The 21,454-nt window shown below is 39.7% G+C and overlaps 1 protein-coding gene across 1 annotated transcript; it reads left to right on the forward strand.

Annotated features, from left to right (window-relative positions):
* Positions 1 to 2,248: 2,248 nt before the first annotated feature.
* Positions 2,249 to 20,991, forward strand: LOC132180647 (putative magnesium transporter NIPA4). The gene is made up of 9 exons (XM_059593543.2): positions 2,249 to 2,798; positions 4,149 to 4,205; positions 5,432 to 5,522; positions 5,603 to 5,763; positions 5,915 to 6,042; positions 6,134 to 6,271; positions 14,958 to 15,050; positions 20,383 to 20,488; positions 20,610 to 20,991. The coding sequence occupies exons 1-9, from the start codon at positions 2,630 to 2,632 to the stop codon at positions 20,714 to 20,716; spliced, it is 1,050 nt and encodes a 349-aa protein (XP_059449526.2). The 5' UTR covers positions 2,249 to 2,629; the 3' UTR covers positions 20,717 to 20,991.
* The last annotated feature ends 463 nt before the right edge of the window (positions 20,992 to 21,454 follow it).

The raw sequence follows: 21,454 nt of genomic DNA on the forward strand, positions 1-21,454 counted from the left end.
TTCTCTCTTCTCTCTTTTCTTTCTTTTCTTCTCTTTTCCCTTCTCTCTTTCTTTTCTCCTCTCTTTCCTTTCTTTTCCTTCTTCCGGATCTCACGCTCACTTGAGCTGTGAGCAATTGAGAGGATTTGCTCTCCTTAAATACCCACTGTATGTGGGACATTTTCCCTTGAGAGCTTGCCACATGTTTGTTCCACATGCATCGAATTCCTTCTAAACCACAAGACAAGTGTCCACCAAGTGTCCCACATACATTCAATTTCCTCTAACCACAAGACAAGTGTCCAGGAATGTATTAAGAAGATGACACCTTAGAACCCCAGGTGTTCACCGAGAAGGCAAGGGCAACATGCTATATAACACCTGTACCTTTAGGTCATGCATTTACATTAAAAAGTGATCATAAAAATCTACAATTAATCCTTAATGAACCTAAACCTTTTGACTAACACATACCAAAAAAATCGTGGCTTACAGACATCATTAACCCATCCAATTAATTTCCCAAATCGCAGGTGCTTCAACTACTCCGCAGCTTGACCTATTAAACTTGAGAAAATCATAACTTTTTCAATTTAACTCCAAATGACATGAAATTTGGCTCAAAATTTTCCTCATTAAAAGATCCAAAACATATCAAAAAATCATAGCAACCCATAACATTTTGGTACCTCAAAAGTCCCTCGAAATCCTGTGCCTCTGTTTGACTGAAATTCCTGTTTTGACACTTGAATTTTCTAAAAATCACAACTCCTTCTACAAATGTCCAAAAATCATAAAATCACTTTTAAAATCTTCCTTTCTCATCATTCTATAATGTCTTAAAACAATTTTATTTAAGGTCACTCATAGAATTTTTGGTGTCCAAAACAATGTGACTTTTCTTTCAATAACCACTAAAATTATAACTAGCAATTTTTCATCATCTTTCACATTAAGTCTATTTACCTAACTCCATATAAATCTTAATAAAATTGCAAATCCTCCTTATCCTTGATATTAAGATCACCTTTCTTTTAGGTATAAATTTCGGGGTATTACAGTAATGCTATATAATACATTTTTATCATATAATTATCTCAATTAATCCTTATATTTTTTAGGGAAAAATGCAGTTTATCCTCCTGAAATTTCAAGAGTTTTTCAATTTTAACCTCAAAGTTCAAAAATTGGCAATCTATCTCCTTGAAGTTTCAAAAATTGGCAATTTAAACTCTTCGTTTAATTTTTCCGTCAAAATAGACGGAAATCTATGAAATTACATCATTACCCTCAGTTTTTTTTTTTTTTTTAATTTTCGTCCAATTTAACGGAAGGTTTAAATTGCCAATTTTTGAAACTTTAGGGGGATAGATTGCCAATTTTTGAACTTTGGAGTTAAAATTGAAAAACTCCTGAAACTTCAGGGGAGCAAACTGCATTTTCTACTATTTTTTACTTTTAACAACAATTGATCTAAAAGTTAGTTGGGATTGTAACTGTCAACTTTGTTGACAGTTATAGGATACAAATATAGTTTATAGCATTAATGCTTAAAATATGGAGTAATGCTATTGGTAGTTGTTATGCATTGTCATACAACTATGATGCTATGACAATAAAAATCAACATTTAAATCATGAATAGCTCGTAAAAAATAAAAGGAGAAACTTCATAAAACCCTTATGAACTTCTACTCGTTTTGACTCAACTTCAAAGTCTAAAAACGCTCAATTAAGGGTATCAAACTGTCAATTTATTTAAATTATCTCATTCTGTTAGAATTTTTTGTTAAATATTGTCAAAATAAAAGTAAAAAACTACCTCATCCTACTTGTGTGACAACGGTATAAAACTATAGATTTTTTGTTGAGAAATGATTAATGTCAATATTATTTTCATCTCATCTTACAAATCAACCATTAGATTTATGAACTTATGTGGACTCCATATAAGCACGGGTAGAACCACCTTAAGGCTTCAAAAAAATAATTTTTTTTTATAAAATATACCCTTTAAAATTAATTTTTGCCCCCTCACAATTTTTTTATTTATTTATTAAATTTGCCCCCTCAAAGTAAAAATTCTTGTTCTACCTCTGCACTGCACATAAGTCAATGGTGAATTCCACAAATTTAATGGTTGATAAATTAAATTTGTTGGAGAATATTACAAAATATGGATAACTTATTTATCTTTTTCGTTTAACATTCATATTAGATTGTTGTTTTCCAAATCTAACAAAAATGAGGGTGGACATTGAGGTTTTAGCCTTAAAAAAAGAAAGGGGAGATAGGGTGGAGCAGTCAATCAACCTGAAGTCGGAGTGGAGTCATTATTTTGTAAACCCAAGTTTACAAGGCAAAGACCCCCCAACACACTTTCTTCCTCTCTCTCTCTCTCTCTCTGTGCGATCCCAGAAACCTCACTCACAGCTGTACCCACCAAATCCACCAAGCGCCGACAAAATAAGCCTTCTCTAATCTCGAAATTGTTAATCTTAAGATCCAACTCGGTGTTCTAACTCGGTATCAGAGTGCTCAGATCACTGGGTCAAGAAGCAGCGGATTTCCATTTCATGCTTCTCCCGGTGGGGGTATGATAGAGTCACCGGTGGCGGTGGAGGCTAGGGTTTTGGTTCTTCTGAGCAGCCATGGCGTCGACGACCACTCTGACTACGCCGTCGAGCTGGCGCGAGGGCATGTCCTCTGACAACATCAAGGGCCTTGTGCTTGCTCTCTCGTCCAGCTTCTTTATCGGCGGCAGCTTCATTGTCAAGAAGAAGGGCTTGAAGAAGGCTGGCGCGTCTGGAGTCCGGGCAGGTATCGAAATCTGCTCAACTCTTGGCCCACTTTTTAGATTTCCGTTATTTCCAGGGTGCTCTCAGTAATTTTCGATTTTATCGAGATTGGATTACTTATAAAAACAAAAACAAAAATCGATTTTGTTGCTTGTTATACTCTTCAGATTTTAGTTTGAATCGTGTAAAAATAGGAAAATGGGTGAAGTATCAATGTAAGTAGGTTGGTTAGGTCAAGTTGGCTTGGAAAATGCTGTGGTCGTAATTGCTCAGTATGAAAATAATCTCTGTAGAGTAATGCTATATACCACACCCCTATTCACTATGGTGAGGGCAGTGCTCATCCATCTTTGGATTGTGTTTTTTAACGGCTGATCCAAGAGCTGGTGGATACTGCCACATCAGCCCAGTAGGATGGGATGGGATGGGGGGTGTAGTATCTAGCATTACTCAATCTGCCTATGGTTCAATTTTTCATTATTACTGAGTGTTTGATTCATTTTTCTTAAGTTTTTAGTGGTAATGAGTCTAATGACACCAAATGGTTGAATGGAAAAAAATTACTGCCTATCAAAAAAAGCCTGTTTATGGACTTTGTGATAGGTTGATGGGACATGTAAGAAGCCTGTGTTTGAGAAATTGTGATTTCGCATAGTTTTGATTGCTACCTTTGGGATATGTGGACTTGGATCTACTAAATATCATAAATAAGTTGGACTATTACCACTGTGAAAATCTATTTAGTAGAGATTTCTAACGTAAGAATTTATAATTAATAGTACAATTGACTCCGTGGACTATAATTGGAAAGGAAATGGGAATTCCCTGACCTATTGATGTGGTTAAAATAGAATTTATAATTCGTGGGGCATTTCATTTTTTGCCGACATCCAGTGGTGTGTTTGGTAAATGGAATTGCAAATTGAGTTTTCAAAATTCAGGTCCTCATAACAATGTTGGACGGACCAGTGACTGAATTTAGTGTTGTGTTTTTATTATCTGATTGCCATGTGGATGTGCATTGATACATGTAAATATGTAATAGAACAGTATTGAGGGTTTGGGAGTCTTGTTATTCTTGTTGAGTGAAAGTTTAGGAAAGTTGCCAATTTTCTTTTTCATGTGTGCATGGCCTGAATGCTTGTATTTTGCTCTATATGGATTGATGGTGTATCTTTTCAACTACTTTTTATATTACCCTTTTCAGAGCAGTGGCCATATACTCATGTCTGTCTTTAATATACACTGGTGCTAGTGGGCTGGATGTTGCATTATTTAGTGTGTGCATGCTCTTGTCTTTGGATATATTTTTAACGGTAATGTTGTGTGTAACAGGTTTTCTTGAAATTAAGTTATTTGATGTTTTCAACAGGGGTTGGAGGCTATTCTTACTTATATGAGCCACTATGGTGGGTGGGCATGATAACAAGTGAGTTTTATTTGATTCCCTTTGGTCATTGATCAATGACTAGATTTACTATTCTACTTCCCCTTTGATACACTACAATTTATGATGGGAATTAACAGAAAATAAATTGATACCCATAATAAAAGCAAGGTATTGTTTGTTCAATCAGTTGGTTTGACTCAATGGCGGAGCCAATTGAGGCTGGCACCCCCAAAGCTTTTTTTTTTTTTTTTTTTTTGAAAAAATTTTGCTGTTTTCCTACCCAAGTTCCACACGGCACTCCCTAAAAAAAAAAGAAAAAAAAAAAATTTTCTTCTCTCCTACTTACGCAAGTTACCACTCGGCACCATCAAAAAATTTTTAGCGGCACCCCCAATATGAATTGTCTGGCTCCGCCACTGGTTTGACTCGATATATCCTTGCAAACAATATATTGGGTACCTAAAGACTTTAGTTTATATGTACCAACTCAAAATGATACAAGCATCCACAACATGCTATGTCTAAGTTCATTGATCCCTTTTAGCTGCTGGAGCACTGGTGACAGACATGAGGGTGAAAATAAAATTTTAAGAACAGGGTTGAAGATAAAATCCTCCAAGGAACATTGAAGAATATGGAGAAAAGAAATTACTTCCTTGTGCTTAGTATGTCTCAGCAGCTTCTACTGCAAATCCTTACAGAACAATGATAATGGCTTAAAGGTTCCATTGTATAATCAATGAAAATAGGGGCATATATAATATCTCATTCGTTTGTTTTTTCCTTTCTGCAAAGAGTGATGTGAAACGAGATATGTTTCGTCACTAAGAAATGGAAAGCTGCCTTTTGTTCCCTTTATATTTTTTCAATTTTGTTAAAAATTGAAAAAAAAGAGGAGTTTCCAAAGTGTCTGTCTGTATCCCATGACACTGGAATATTCTAAATGCACATCTCTAAACCAATTCTGAAATCCAATGGCTGGTTTACATGGCCATTTCTAGCAGTATTTGTGAGAGTTTCTTTTCAACCTAGCGGAAACACATTTTTATATGTTCTAACTTTGTCCAACAAGGGCAATGGGGTTGGATTACATGATTTATGTGTACTTCCTGTGTACATGTCATTGTAGTAGGTTGGTGTTTCTCTTATATACTTTCTATGTACATGGGTGTATCCTCTATTTTTTTTAATGAAATCATTTACTTACCAAAAAAAGGTTTATGATTTTAGTTAAGAATTTCTCATGGGAAATTGCCGTTCAACAGTGATCGTTGGTGAAATTGCTAATTTTGCGGCTTATGCATTTGCGCCAGCTATACTGGTCACTCCTCTTGGAGCTCTCAGCATTATTATCAGGCATGATAATTTTTTTTTCTCTCTATAAATAAAGTCTAATTCTTCGGTGCTTGAGTGCTGACTATCATGCTGTCTTGCAGTGCTGCACTTGCACATGTTATTTTACGGGAGAAGCTTCATATTTTTGGAATTCTTGGTTGTGTTCTTTGTGTTGTGGGTTCTACGACAATTGTTCTACATGCTCCCCAAGAACGTGAGATTGAATCTGTGGCAGAAGTTTGGGATCTTGCAATGGAGCCAGGTAATTGATGTTTACTGGAATTATTTTTGTTAATTGATTAAATCATTCTAGGCTTTTCATGTTCATATATCCTTTGACTCTCTCATTTGGTTAAATTTGAAACTTATATTTTTTTTCTTCTTTTTTTTTTTTTTTTTTTTTTTTTTTCCAGCTTTTGTCATGTATGCAGCTTTTGTCATAGCATCTGCATTTATACTTATATTCCACTTTATCCCACAATACGGACAGACGCACATAATGGTTTACATTGGAGTTTGTTCCCTTGTAGGTTCTTTGTCGGTATGTATCAATATTTAAACTCTATAATGTGTTTGCTTTTCCCAAGTCATTATCTTCTAAGTTGTTTTATTATAAGGGTGCTCTTTGACAGGTTATGAGTGTCAAAGCACTTGGAATTGCCTTGAAATTGACATTGTCGGGAATGAATCAACTGATTTATCCCCAAACTTGGGCATTCGGTTTAGTTGTAGTTACTTGTGTACTTACCCAAATGAATTATTTAAATAAGGTAACAATTATCTCTTTTCTAGCCCTACCTTTTGTCTTCTTTCATATTTTTTCATTTATTTCAGTAGTTTTTGTTTTCCCACTTTTATATTCTTCAGTACCAAATTTTTCATGTTCTTATTTATCCTTTCATTATGACTTATGAGTGGAGTATGTTACTATGTTCCCATTAAACTTATGCCTTTTTCAAAGCTTTCAAACATGTATCCTATAATATCTGGTTGCTTCGGGAGTAAGGGAATGAAGTGAAATGGGTAAGCTAAAATCCATCTCATTTTCAAGCTCGTGAGGGGCTATGCTTCTTAAGTCATAAAGACTTGATGTAATAAAACATTGGAACATGAATTATATTCCCATAACATGCAATTTTGGGTCTTTGTCAGAGATAAGCAGTCATCTTCAATGCTCACAAGGGACATGCCTGCCGCAACTCACAATTTTCTACATTTGGACTGTCATTCCAAGTTATCTTTTTTATCAGCTGGCCTGATAGTGACCTTTGGCCATGATTGAGGTTTTCTTTAGAAAATGGATTTCAATATTGGATGGCTGTGGTGTTGGCAAAATGTCTCTCTTCTCTGTCTTTCATAATGTTACCTTTCAGAGGGCTTTATGAGGTGTTCCAAGAACTTGACTGATTCTGGAGGGATGATCTCACTGATCTGTTATAGTTTCTTCTAAATGTGGGTTAAAAAGAATAAAGGTTGGGTAAAGAAATTTTTTTTTAGTGTAAGAGATCCAAAAGGAGATTTCAGTCTTTCTTTTTTTTGATAAGTAGATTTCAATCATTTTTTTTTTTTTTGATAAGTAGGTTTCAGTCATTTTAAGATGCCATGAAGCAAAATAAGGGTGCTGGTGAATTTGTATTTAAGAGGATTGTTTGGACTAGGCCAAGGTAAGTATGGAGAATTAGATACTTGTAACTTGTCAGTGATGGATAGGGTTACTTTGCATAATATAGTTTGGAAACTTTTTTTTTTTTTTTTGATAAGTAATGTTGTATATAGTTTGGAAACTTGGGAAGAGCAAAATAGATTATTGAACTCGATTAGACTGGTATTATATGTGATTTGGCAGAAGGTGGACATTTTGAATTGAATAGATTGTGATGATTTGGGTGCATGGATATCTTTGCTAAGGATGTCTTGGTGGGTGATAATATCTTTCTCATGCACCTGTGCCAACCTTTGCCTTTTTGGTAGAATCTTTAGTGCGATGGGATTCCTTATTTGTTTGTATGAACCCAAGGTGGTTTCTCTTTGGCTGCACATTGTATGGAGGTTGGTAGGGTATATTTGTCCCCCATGAACTTGCAACTTGCAGGTTTTGGAATTTGGCTTGGTGGAGTCTCCTTTAATTAGTGTAGTAATATGGTGTATGATGGGCCAGTCAGATCAGGGTACTTGGAGCTACCAAAATTTTAGATATTTTCTCGCAACCATTGGCTCACAATATGGCAGGTGATGCTGGAGGAACCATTTCCTGGAACTTGTTTCATGCTCTAACAGGATTTTCCTGCTTTATTATAATCCTGAATGTATTTTTTTTGATAAGTAATAATGATATAAAAAGCGCAGAGGGGCGCAACCCACATACACGGGAAGTATAAAAGAGAGCGCCTAAGAGAGAAAAATGAAAAAGGAAATCAGAGAAACTGATTCCTATAGGAGCAAGCCAAGCGGCTGTCCAGGAATACAAAGTAAAGAAGAAGAAATGGGTCAATTCCTCTATGGTCCTAGTGGAGTTCTCAAAGCATCTAGCATTCTTTTCATTCCAAATACACCACATAAGACACAGTGGGATCATCTTCCACACTACTGCACTTCGAGACCGACCTCCCGACCACCAGCAATCGAACAAGCCCCTCACCTTGCAAGGCATGACCCAATGCAACCCAAAACGATCAAAAATAGTATGCCAAAGAATGCTCGCTGTCTCGCAATGGAGAAGAAGATGATCGACTGACTCTCCATTCTTCTTGCACATACAACACCACTCCACTATCACAAAGTTCCTCTTCCGTAGGGTGTCGTGAGTCAAAATTTTGCCTAAGGCAGCGGTCCACCCAAAAAAAGCCACTCGCATAGGCACCTTAGTACGCCAAATGCTCTTCCAAGGAAACACCTCACGATCTAAATTAGACAAGGCCTTGAAAAGTGACTTAACCTCGAACTTGCCTTTCTTAGACAATGACCATCGAATACGATCCTCAGAACCTGTGGATATCTTGCAAGAGTACAACCGGTCCAAGAAAGCAGAAATCAAATCCATCTCCCAGTCCTGTACGGGCCGCACAAAAATGACATTCCACTCGACCACCCCACTCCTCCACATGAAGTGATCCTTCACCCAAGCTTCTTTATGTCTGGCAATGTTGAACAAGGACGGGAAAGCATGCTTCAAAGCGGAATCCCCACACCAAATATCATGCCAAAAACGAACTTTTGAACCCACCCCCACCTGAAAACGGATGCCTTTGGCAAAAAAATCCCAACCTTGACGAATGTGTTTCCATAAGCCCACACCATGGGAACCCGAGACCTTCTTTGTGCACCACCCACCATCCTGATCTCCATACTTAGATTTGATAACCTTATACCACAAAGTCTCACTCTCATTCGCATATCTCCAAAGCCATTTACCTAAGAGAGCTTGATTAAACTGATGCAACTTTCGAATGCCAAGCCCGCCGTACCGAAGGGGACGACAGACTTGATTCCAATTGACAAGATGCATCTTAGGCTCGTCTCCCATCCCTCCCCATAAGAAATCTCTTTGAACTTTCTCAAGTCTTTTGGCTACACTCATAGGGATTGGAAACAGAGACAAAAAGTAAGTCGGTAGATTAGAGAGCGTACTCTTAATGAGGGTTAAACGACCTCCTTTAGAGAGATACATTCTCTTCCAACCTGCCATCTGACGCTCCATCTTTTCGATCACATCATTCCACATAGCTGTATCCTTATGCGCCGCCCCAAGAGGGAGACCCAAATACTTCATAGGCAAATCGGCAACATTACACCCAAGGATATTTGCTAAACCCTCAATGTTCTCCACCTCCCCAATAGCCACAATTTTAGACTTTCCAAGATTCACTCTCAAACCCGAAACAGCTTCAAAACACAAAAGAATGAGCCGCACATACCGGATTTGCTCGATCGAAGCTTCACAAAAAATCAAGGTGTCATCAGCAAATAAAGAGTGAGAGACCACCAACTCCGATAAAACCCTATTTCCCACCGAGAAGCCAGTCAAAAAGCCTAAGTCAACCGTCGCATTCACCATCTTACTCAATGCCTCCATAACAAGCACAAAAAGTAACGGAGAAAGCGGGTCCCCTTGCCGAATTCCCCTCGAGCTATTAAAGAAGCCTTCCGGAGAACCATTCACAAGAATGGAAAATCTTACCGACGTAATACACCACTCTATTCAAGCCCTCCACCTCTCGCCAAAACCACATCTATGCAGCAAATACAACACAAAGTCCCAATTAACATGGTCGTAGGCCTTCTCCAAATCTAATTTGCAAAGAACACCTGGCACCCCTGACTTCATACAACTATTCACACATTCATTTGCAATAAGAACCGAATCTAGGATTTGACGACCCCCAATAAAAGCATTTTGAGAGTAGGATATGATCTTACCCAACATGGTTCTCATCCTGTTGGCAAGAACCTTAAATACAATTTTGTACGCCCCTCCCACCAAGCTAATGGGCCGAAAGTCCTTCATCTTCACCGCTTCCTCCTTTTTTGGGATCAAGGAAATAAAAGTTGCATTCAAGCTTTTCTCCAGCTGTCGTCTACAATGGAACTCGGCAAAAACAGCCATAACATCATTCTTAATAACCCCCCAACAAGCTTGAAAAAAAGCCATGGAGAAGCCATCCGGACCCGGAGCCTTATCCCCATCCATACCTTTAACCACCTCCCAAACTTCCTTTTCCTCAAAATCTCTTTCTAACCACCTTTTATCCTCCTCATCAATGGACAAAAAAGGCTGGTTGTCCATTCTAGGTCGCCACGTGCTTTGTTCCGAATATAAGTTTTGATAATACCTCACAATGTGATCTTTTACCTCAGCTGGATCATCGGATAAAACGCCGTTAATACGAAGCACTTCCACACGATTATACCTACGATGAGAGTTAGCCATTTTATGAAAGAAACGAGTATTGCGGTCCCCCTCCTTGAGCCACAAAGCTCTCGATTTTTGGCGCCAATGAATTTCTTCACACAATAAGGTGTTCTCCAAATCTTTCACCATATCCGCCTTTTGGGCCTTCTCCTCTTGGGCTAAGCCCCTTACCTCTGCCAACTCATCCAACTCCTGAATACCTCCCAACAACTCTTTTTTCTTCCTCCCAATGTCCCCAAACACCTCCTCATTCCACTTTTTCAAATCCAATTTAAGAGATTTCAACTTCTTAGCTAGCACAAAACTAGGTAAACCCTCCACCGAATAAGACCCCCACCAAGACCTAACCTTGTCAACAAAACCTTCAGCTTTAAGCCAAGACCCCCACCAAGACCTAACCTTGTCAACAAAACCTTCAGCTTTAAGCCACATATTTTCAAATCTAAAGCATTTATTACCTCCGCAAGGAGCCCCGCAATCCAATAGTAAAGGGAAGTGATCGGAAATCAAGCGCTGAAGTCTTCTTTGTGACACTGCAGGGAAATGATCTTCCCAATCCGAGGATATCAAGAATCGGTCAATCCTAGACCAACTCTCATTTTCTTGATTATTAGACCACGTAAATTGACCCCCCATCATGGGCATGTCCACCAAGTTGTTCTCTGAGATGAAGTCCGAAAACTCCATCATGCTAGTGGAATAGTAAGAAACACTGGAACGCTCACTAGGAAACCGAACAATATTAAAATCCCCTTCAAGACACCAAGGAACCTCCCACACATTCATCAAACCCACCAGTTCTTCCCAAAGGGCCCTTCTTTCCCCATCCTCATTCGGACCATACACTCCCCCAAAAGCCCACTTCCAATTGTCCTCCACATTTTGAAAAGAGCAAGCCAAGGAGAAAGGCCCCACACAATCCTCCTTACACTCCACCACCCTCTTATCCCACATCAATAAAATCCCCCCTGACAAACCATTAGACCCTTTAAACTTCCACCCCACATGTTGACCTCCCCAAAGACTATGAACCACCTCTCGGGAAATAACCTCCATCTTAGTCTCAATTAAACACACAATATCTACACTCCATTCTTTCAAAAGACCCCTAATACGCAACCTTTTCTTGAGGGCATTCAACCCTCTCACATTCCATGCTACGATGTTAAGCTTCATTGATCCACCAATGTGCCCCTCTCACACTCCTTGAGCTCCTTAATTCCTGTTGGGGCTGGAACATAGGCAGAGATGCCTCCCAAAACAGAATCACCCTGCATTCTAGAAGCTTCAATAGAGTTGAATAAAAACTCCAAATCCCCTTTCTTCCCTCCATCAGTTATGCCAATTTTAGGGCAAAAATTGAGACAATTATTAACTATCCAGCTGGAAGAAATCATCCCTGGCCCCAAGTCCTCCAACCCAGCTGTCTCTGAGGTACTATCCTCTTCCAAACCAGAACTAGGCCCAATTGGCACCATTGCCGGCATACATTCCACTCCTTTCTCTCCAACAAGAACCTGCTGACTCAGACTGCTTGTCTCCCCCCGACAAAACTCCTGCAAACAGCCCCCCCCTACCATTCCTATATTCGGACGAGAGAGTATCTCCGCCGGAAATTGGACTGATCCCTCATCCGTACCTGCCCCAGCAACTCCAGGCCCCACATGACAAATCGGCGACCTCTGAGGATTTTCCGGCAAAAATTGCGTCTCCGGCACCCTCTGGGTTGATTCCGGCGTCGACCCCAAAATCCCTTTCCCCTGCCGACAAGCCACAACCGAGACTTCTAACGAGCCCATCGCGACCTTGTCCCCTTTTTGCGACCCAAACCTCCTCCTTCTATAAGTCAACACCTCCTTACCCTTACCGGCAGACTGAAACTCCCTCGCCGGGATAGTACAGACCTTGTTGCGTGGCTTCTCTCCGGCCATAGTCCCATTGCACGCCCACGCAGAATTGCCGAAGACCTCTGTGGGTATATTTTTTTCCGCTGATCCAACCCCCCCTCCCGCAGATAGAGCCTTCTCAGCCAGGGACGACGAGGTCTCCGATTGTTCCATGCGAGGTCTCGGTTCTATCGAGTTTTTCTCAACAACTGAAAGAGAAGCTTCTTTCAGTCCAGCTCTCCCTGGGCTATTGAGATAACCCGCTCCTGAGCCCAGCATCCCTTTGGGCTTAAAAACTACTTTTTTATTCACCTTTATCCAGCTGTTGGGCTTTGTGTCTATACTCCCCAGCCCATACTTTTCCTTCCTTCTCCAGGCAGAAACTCGTTGGTGACCTCTAACTTTCTTATCCCCCTGCCCAAGCCCGTTTCCCTCCACCTGTTTGATCACCTTGTCTAGTTTCATCAGCCCCACGTCACACTCCTGTTTCAGACGGCACAACGTCTCCCTAACATTGAGGAGCTCGAGACTTACTGCAGAGTAGGTCTGCCCAGCATGGTTCACCTCTCCCTCCCGTCCCTTCAAGTGCTCAGAATCTGACGTCGGCTCCTTCTGCACTGCCAGTGTTGACTTGCGACTCACCGGAGCTCCTATCAACGCCCCCACGCGGCCTCCGTTCTTGAAGCCTCGTCTGCCAGACTCAACCAGAACTTTCTCAGACCTCGCCGGCAAGGACACCTTCGTCGGAACCACCCCAGAAACATCAAGAGCCCTCGCCGAATCATGGGTCTTCGGCAGAAACGCCACTTTGTTGCCATATTCTTGAGATTGCTGTTTCATGCAACCAGAATCACCTTTCGGCCCCCTATTCACCCTGACATATGGTTCTTGGAAGGAATTGCATCGTTCCTTAGTTAACTTCGATGACAATCTCAGTGTCTCCGCATAGCTCCTTCTTTCCTTCGTCTCCTTTCCTCTCCTTTCTTCCCTGATTACTCGGTGCTCACTGGTCACATGAGCACCTTGTATGAAGGAAATGGATTTTCCCCCTGCTTGGCTTCACATTCACAAATTTAAAACTGCTCTTTGGACTATTTCCGTATGTCTTGGGGCTAGTGTAATACTAACTTCACTTTAGTCTAGCTGAGTTCATGGCATTCTTGATATTGAAGTAGGATTAGTGCCTTGAAAAGTGAAATTGGACTCAATTGTGGTGGTTATTTTCTGATTGCTCTTTCATGAGTTATTGGAACTAGAGAAATTATGGCTATGTTTGCCAATGTACTGTATTCTTCTTTTTGTATTCAGCTTGAATTTTCACTTTTTTCAAATACATTAACAAACTACTCAAAATAAAACACTTCTCAAAATACATAACACTTTTTGTAAAATTGTATTCTTAACCTGTAGTAATATTTTGACAAACAAGTGTCTTTAACTTTTGTGAGGTAGAAGCTAACTTATTATTTAAAAAATTAAGTGGAAAAGCCGGGGGGGGGGGGGGGGGGGGGGGTTGGGGGGGTGGTGGGGTGCTGTCCTCCACCGAGGGTGGCAAAGTTAAGCCATTAGGAAGTGGGCTGTAACACCCCTGCTCCATGTGATATGATATTGTCCGCTTTGGGCCAAGCCCAATTATTGAGTTTACCCCCAAAAGGCCTCATACCATTTAGAGAGAGCATATTCAATATAAACACATCATCTTTTTTACATCCAAGCAATGTGGGACGTCACAATCACTCCCTATTGGGACCCAGCGTCCTCGTTGACGACCCTCATGGGCTTGTGCACGCTCTCCTCATCTCATACCACTTGGAGCAGGGGTGTTACGTATGGTATCAAAGTCATTGCCCAACCTGAGATTGAGAGAGCGTGCACAAGCCCATGGGGTTGCTAGCGGGCACTCGTTGGGACGCCAAGAATAATCCCATTAGGGTCGCTAGCGAGGACGCTCGTCCTAAGAGGGAGTGATTGTGGCATCCCACATCGCCTAGATATGAAGATGGAGATGGGCTTATACGTATACTTACACTCTTTATGATAACAACGCGTTTTAAAGCCGTGATAGTCATAATCCCATTAGAACTCCGCAGTTAAGCGAGTTTCTGCGAGAGTAGTACCAAGATGGATGATCTCCTGAAAAGTCTGGTTTGGGGAAGCCAAAAGCGGACAATATTATGTTATTTTGGGGTGGGGCGTTACATGGGTGTATGCTAAGCCCATAAACACACTAACACATTCCTAAGAAGATTTTCCGGATTCCCTTAATTTTTGTTTTTTGTGTTTTTGGTACTGAAATCTTTATCCCTTTTATGAACACCTTACAATTTAGCAAACTAACCTGTACTATAGAGTGATTAATATAAATAATAAGTGAATTGTTAAAAGGTCTTTGAGCATTTGAGGTATTACATACTGTCTTGAGATGAATGACCATTGGAGTAGCTGCATTTTAGTATGAGTTCATATTGGATTGACTCATCTGAAGAAGTAAGGGTTTGATCTGCAATTGCATAGACTTTAACTAAAATTCTGGAATGTTACCATATATTTCTCTTCATATGAATATTTAAAAGTTATTTTATTCACTTTTTGGTCCCCTGTTGTTTGATAGTTACTGTTTCATAATTATTTATTTGATTTTTTTTTCTTTGTTCGATGCAGGCTCTTGATACTTTCAATACGGCTGTCGTATCTCCCATATACTATACTATGTTTACATCGCTTACTATTTTGGCTAGTGTCATAATGTTTAAGGTATATTCTTCTTTCTGATCAGTGTTATCTGAACACTTGCTTTTATTATTCACTTTATCTATATGATCTGATCAGTTCATCATATTAAAAATGTCTAATGTGAAAGCCCCTGTATTATATGGGCATCCGTTGGTGTTGGTCATTGTTCAAAAACCTTGAATTTTTGAAACTAAGCCTTTAATATTTTCTTTCTCAATTTTTTTTTGTTTAAATTATGAAACATCATAAAATTGGTCATCAGATACATGAACCGAGTTAATTGTCTATGGAAAAAATTAAGTTTAAGTGACATATTTGTAGGGAGAAACGTAGGATGTTGAAAATTGAGAATGTTGCTTTCAATTGAAAATTGAAAATTGAGAATGTTGCTTTCAATTGAAAATTGAGAATGTTGAAAGGGGTTGAAGCTTTTGCCTTTTTGGGCGAGGAAGGATAGGATTTCAGGGCTGAGGTTTGAGGTGGAGTGGGCTGTGCAGAACTATTTGGTAGGGCTGGTGGATTTGAGCTGCTACCCACGTTGTGGGCTTTCCCGCAAGCCCATTTATGCTGGGCCGAAAGGATGGGCCCTTAAACTTAAGCCCAAGGCTAATTTCTTGTTTAAACCCATTTCTAAGTCGGGCTTGGGTTTTGATAGGAAGCCCACATCCATGGTGGGCTTGGATGCATGGTTCTCTGGATCTGGTCACTCAGCCCAACTTTGGTTTGCTGATAAATGCGCAGGAGGAGGGTAAGGTCAGCGTCTTTTTGCCTTTGCAGTCTGCCCAAAACACCTCGCCAGTGATGGTTCTGTTTTCGGCAGACATTGGGAGTGGTCCGGCGTAGTCTGGTGACACCGGTGGCTCTTCTTCAGGGGTTCAAACTACTGTTTCGTTGATGGCAAAGTCTAGGGCGCCTCTGTTTCCGATGGAGCCCAAGCTCTTGTAGAGACTCTTAGAAGTCGAAGGACGGCAGAGGAATGCAGTTGGATGAGAACTTGATTGCCGAGGCTGTGGCGGCAATCAGTGTCCTGCCAGTTTCTTTGTTGGGTTTTCTCTCTTTGCGATTGGTTGTGGCTGTTGCCTAGTCTGTGCCGGCATCTGTAAGGGGTGCGGTCAGGAAATCCTCTCCGATAAGTTTTCTCTTGGGAGGTTTCCTTATCCCGAGCGCTTCTAGTGTGGTCAAGAGTCCTTTGGTTGCCTAGCCTTCGTCTAGTGGCATTGGGAATGGTTCGTCATCTTCGTTTGGCGCGGGTGGGTTTGCTCCCTCAAATTAGTGGGATGATGGTCTTGTGGGTGAGAAGATGCTGGGCTTTTGTGCCCTGCCGGGTGGTTTGTCTGCAGGGGGCCCTTCTATGGTAATCGGATGTTCCCCTCAGCTTCTGCCAAGTATGTCCTGGAGGGCTCAGTGGCCTTCTTTTGTCTCTAAGGTGGGTGAATCTTTGATGGGGGGTGATCTTGAAGAAGGGGGGTTATAGGTTATAGGTTACCCTGAGGTAGTGCAAGATGCAAGTTGTGTTATCACACTGGGGATCTCTTACGGGGGTGATGAGAGAAGGGTTTTCTGGATTTCTTGACTTTAGTTGATGAGGGGCAGCGACAAGTTTTCAGTCTTTGCTTCTAAACCAAAAGGGAGAAGGGAGCTTAAGAATTAGAGTGCTCAGTCAACTTTGATGCTAGGGGAGTTGACTCTAGCAGGGGCAAAGGCAAGAGGGCTCTTGCTGTGTTGTATTGTAGCCCATGGTTTTTTGCGGGTTTTGGGTTTCTGTTGTGGGGCTCTTGGTTTCTTTTTTGTCTTTTGGGTTTTTGCAGGTGTTTGTTTTTTTTGTTTTTATTTTCTTCTTTCTGTTTTGGTGTCCTTTATATGTATGCTTAGGGGCGCCTGATGCTTTCTTCAATTATATTTCTTTGCTTACCTATCAAAAAAAGAAAAAACTTATACTCTCCTTCTAATAACTTTTAGGATTAGTGAAAATACAATCCAGAGAAGGAAAGGTCTGCAAATAAGGAAGTATAACCATGCGGCCTTTTATTCAAGATATGCAATTGGACTTTGGTTCATACCAATTTTCTAATAGGCATGTCATAGACCATTGTTATTTCCTATGAATTGAGGCTATTCAACTTTAAAATCAGTGCTCATTCCTGATTTTTGTTTGGAGTTTCTGTCATATGTAAACTGAGCCGAACTCTTTTGTTATTCCTTAATCAGTTGCACTTTGTTTTAGCCTCATTTATTTTTTGTGGGATTCAATTTGTATTTCTTAATTCTGGGTCTCAAAAACTTTGAACTCAAATTACCGAGTGAACATCTGATTCAAATTTGAGTTTTATTAACCAACGGGTGAGCTCGAGTGGTAAGTTACTTGGTCCTGTTGCCTTATGAAGCATCAAGTTTAAAGTTCGACTCCCTTTTAGTGCAAACAATTCTTTGGGGTTATTACCGCAAGCAAAAACTTGAGTTTTACCCGACCTGTGTGGATGGGGCATTTTGCATGGTGTCTTAGGAATCTAGTCGATACCCAGTTATCCAAAAAAAAAAAGAAAAAGTTCTATTAAACAACTAAATGCACCAAAATTTGAATATAAAGAAAGAAGAGTGAGAAGCTGATAATGGTGCTCCTTTGTCTATGTTAGTGTAATAAAGGAGTATTTGCATGACAGCCCTTGCCCATGTCATTGTAGAAAGAAAAAGTTGGGCTGCATTCTTGGAAGTAGTGTTCTTTCTCTGTTTGTTAGACTTTGGTCTGTAAGCTGTGACCTATTCCATTGTGGCACAGCTTGGTAAAATCTTTTGTGCCAAGCAGGCCTATGTTGCTTGCTTGTTATGTGTGGCTTCTGCAAATCTATCATTTGTTTAGACCCAAAGCCGCCACAGGTCAAGGAGGATTTTAGTCTGGTTCTTGTAGCTTGATTACTTGTTTAAAGGCATGGTTCTGTCCGTTCCTAGCTCTCCTTTCTATTGCCTCATAGGTTTCTTCTAATGGTCTTTGGTCCAATTGGCAGCTCCTTCGTCAACTCTTCCAAAGAGGTTACCCATGCTAGACACTTAATTGTGGAGTTTTGACGGGATTCGGTGCATTAGTATTGTTAAGATCGCAACCCCTTATAAATAAGAAGTTACAAATTTAACCCCATATAGATGTGCGAGTTGTATTTACCTATCCTCCTGCCCCTGCGAAAAAAAAAAAAAAGGTGTGTTGATGGTAGTTGGTTAAGTATAGTTTTTGTGGTGATAGTTTGAAGTTTAATGATCTCCTTTGTCATGGTTCAGTCCATTATTTTCTCTCCTTTCTATTGCCAATGGTATTTGGCCCAAATGGCAGCTCCTTCCTCTACCCTCTTATAAATTACAGACTTAATTGTGTGTGTGTGAGTTCTATTTTTACCTAAACCAATAGGATAGGTGAACTTCATTAACTGCCTCATCACAATCATTGGTAGTGCACCCTTTTTGCAGCTGTCCAATCATCACATATCGCCTTCAAGGCGCCCCTCTCCTCAGCCTTTTGGTCAAGGAATTATGGGACCGGATCTATTTAGATCCATTTCCCAATTTAATTTTAGTTTTATCTTATGTTAATGCTATGGTTATCAAAAAAGTATACATATCACCAACCACCCCACCCCCCTCCCCCTCCCTTTCTCAAACTAACACTCAATTTGCAATGTCCTCCCCAAACTAAGGATTGCTATGTACCCACAAATGACAAATATATCCTAAATAAATTTTTGATTGCCAAGGTGGCTTTAGTTTAGGTCAGAGCGTGATTAAGTTAAAATTTTGAAGATGTTTTGCAATCATAAGGGTTTAGGTAAGTGCAAGAATTAAAAAATATGTTTAAATTGTAAACCAGCATTTGGTAAGTTTCCTTGATACGTTTTCAAAAGAAGTTTTGAGTTTGATAGTTCTGACTGCTTTATCTTTAAATCTACACCCCCTGTCCATTAAAACCTTTGACTTTAATCAAATTTGTGTATATATCTGAAGTAGAGCTACATATTGACATTTAGGAGGGAAGAAAGAACTAGGGTGAATCACACCCAATGTCCTCCCCAAACTAAAGATTGCTATGTACCCACAAATGACAAAAATATCCTTAATAAATTTTTGATTGCCAAGGTGGCTTTAGTTTAGGTCAGAGTGTGATTAAGTTCAAATTTTGAAGATGTTTTGCAATCATAAGGGTTTAGGTAAGTGCAATAATTAAAAAATATGTTTAAATTGTAAACCAGCATTTGGTAAGTTTCCTTGATACGTTTTCAAAAGAAGTTTTGAGTTTGATAGTTGTGACTGCTTTATCTTTAAATCTACACCCCCTGTCCATTAAAACCTTTGACTTTAATCAAATTTGTGGATATATCTGAAGTAGAGCTACATATTGACATTTAGGAGGGAAGAAAGAACTAGGGTGAATCAGACCCACATCTAGAGTCAACTTAATGAGAACCTATCATGTACTTAAGACATGAACATACAGAAACTATTAAAATAGTTTTGGAGAATGTAAGGCCGGTCACTGATCCAAAAATAAAGGAAGTTAAATTGAGGAAGATTGTTGGCATTGGTAACTACGCTCTTAGGCTTTGATAGTTGTAACCTTTATAGAGCCAAGAGTACAGGTCTGGGAGAATGAAGATTGATGATATAAAGATAGTCTAAAAGCTGGCTGTTGTTGTCTTTGAGTGGTTGTTTAAGGAAGAAGGAATTTTGAAGATAACTTTGCTCATAAAATGAAAGAAATGCAAGTGAAGAATTGAGAAGTCCATGTACGATATGATTGATGTACATCAATATAAAATGAAATTCACATAACCGGTTGTGAGACTGCGTTTGGTCTTTAATCTTTCATATGCAAAGTGGTGAACATAATTTGTCATACTCCAAATCTTGCAGTCTTTCCAGACTCTTTACTGTACTTTACCAGATGTAATTTTGCTCCATCTCCCTCCACCCCTCACCTCTCTCTCTCTCTCTCTCATGCACACACTTTTTTTTTTCCTTATCATTTGTTTCAATTGCTATTCTTCTTGAATAACAATAGTAATCTTGCTTCTAATTATGTAATGTTAGATTGAGCTGATGTACAAAGAGTAAATATTTGTACTCTATGTACAAACTATTTTTTTTTCCTTGTCATTTGTTTCAATTGCTGTTCTTCTTGAATAACAATAGTAATCTTGCTTTTATTTATGTAGTGTTAGATTAAGCTGATGTACAAAGAGTAAATATTTCTGATTTTGTTTTGAATAGTTTCAGCTCCTTTTTTCCCTCCTGGTTACATTATTGACTCATTTGCAATTATCATGTGATGACAACAAAATGATGAGATTGAGTAATTTTAATTTGCTTTCAGGACTGGGATAGGCAGAGTCCAACCCAGGTAGTCACAGAAATGTGTGGGTTTGTGACAATCCTTGCGGGGACTTTTCTTCTTCACAAAACGAAGGATATGTCTGATGGTATGCTCTCTATTTAGCACAACCCTTCATATCAAATGATGATAGGTTACAAGGGTCCCGTGGGAACTTGGTGTGGTTCATGACTTTGAATTAATGGATGATTTTGTGAAATCGTGTACAGCTTTGTCAGCGTCCCTGTCGATGCGACTTTCTAAGCACTCGGAAGAGGATGGCGTTAATGGAGCTGAAGGCATCCCTCTAAGGCGGCAGGAATCCATGAGATCATGATGTATGTATCTTTGCTTTGCCAGGCGTAAAAACTTTCGTGCTTTTTCTGGGGAGGGATCTTGCTGATGAAACTTGTATTTTATCAAGTTATCCATCTGGTTACACGATCATGTTATTCTTGAATGAAGAGAGAGAGAGAGAGAGAGAGAGGAAGAGAGAAATGTGAGATTTTGATTTTATCTTTTCCTTTCTCAACCATGCTTTCAGCTGTTGCATTGTATACGCATTCTCTCCCCACTTTGTGCTCAATTGTTATATAGTGTATTCTAGTTCAATTTTTCCAAGGTTCGATGCTTTTATTGCCAAAATTTGATGTTTCTCTCACATTTTTTTCTTTTTTTTTGTTGGGTGTGGGTACAGTAGAAAACAACAACAAACAAAGAAACCCAAAAACCAAACAACAACAAACTAAGAAAGCGATAAAGAGACCAGAGGATCCTTCCCACTAGTAATAGGAATCAAGAGAGAAGGAAAGGGGTAACAAGGAATGCAGCCAGAGAAATTTCTGGCCGCGGCCTAGCGTGCCGCATAATGGGCGCAGAAGTTTACATTTTTGGTGACTTTCTTAGGTTCCAAAAATGAAGATGTTGGGATAGAGTCAATAGTATCTAAGATAATAGAAGAAATCCGCCAATCTTGTGAAATGCTAGGCTGCTGAAAACCTAGAATAACAACTTGTGAATCACCTTCCAAAAAAAAATTACCAAGTTGGAGCGTAGCCGCTAAAGATACTGCCAA

This window comes from Corylus avellana, chromosome 2 (assembly GCF_965113065.1).
Source record: "Corylus avellana chromosome 2, dhCorAvel1.hap1.2, whole genome shotgun sequence".
Taxonomy (NCBI): domain Eukaryota; kingdom Viridiplantae; phylum Streptophyta; class Magnoliopsida; order Fagales; family Betulaceae; genus Corylus; species Corylus avellana.

Coding starts and splice junctions, on each gene's coding strand:
- LOC132180647 (XM_059593543.2), top strand. CDS start 2,630: ATGGCGTCGACGACCACTCTGACTACGCCGTCGAGCTGGCGCGAGGGC. Junction 2,799..4,148: donor CGCGTCTGGAGTCCGGGCAG/GTATCGAAATCT, acceptor TGTTTTCAACAG/GGGTTGGAGGCTATTCTTAC. Junction 20,489..20,609: donor AACGAAGGATATGTCTGATG/GTATGCTCTCTA, acceptor AATCGTGTACAG/CTTTGTCAGCGTCCCTGTCG.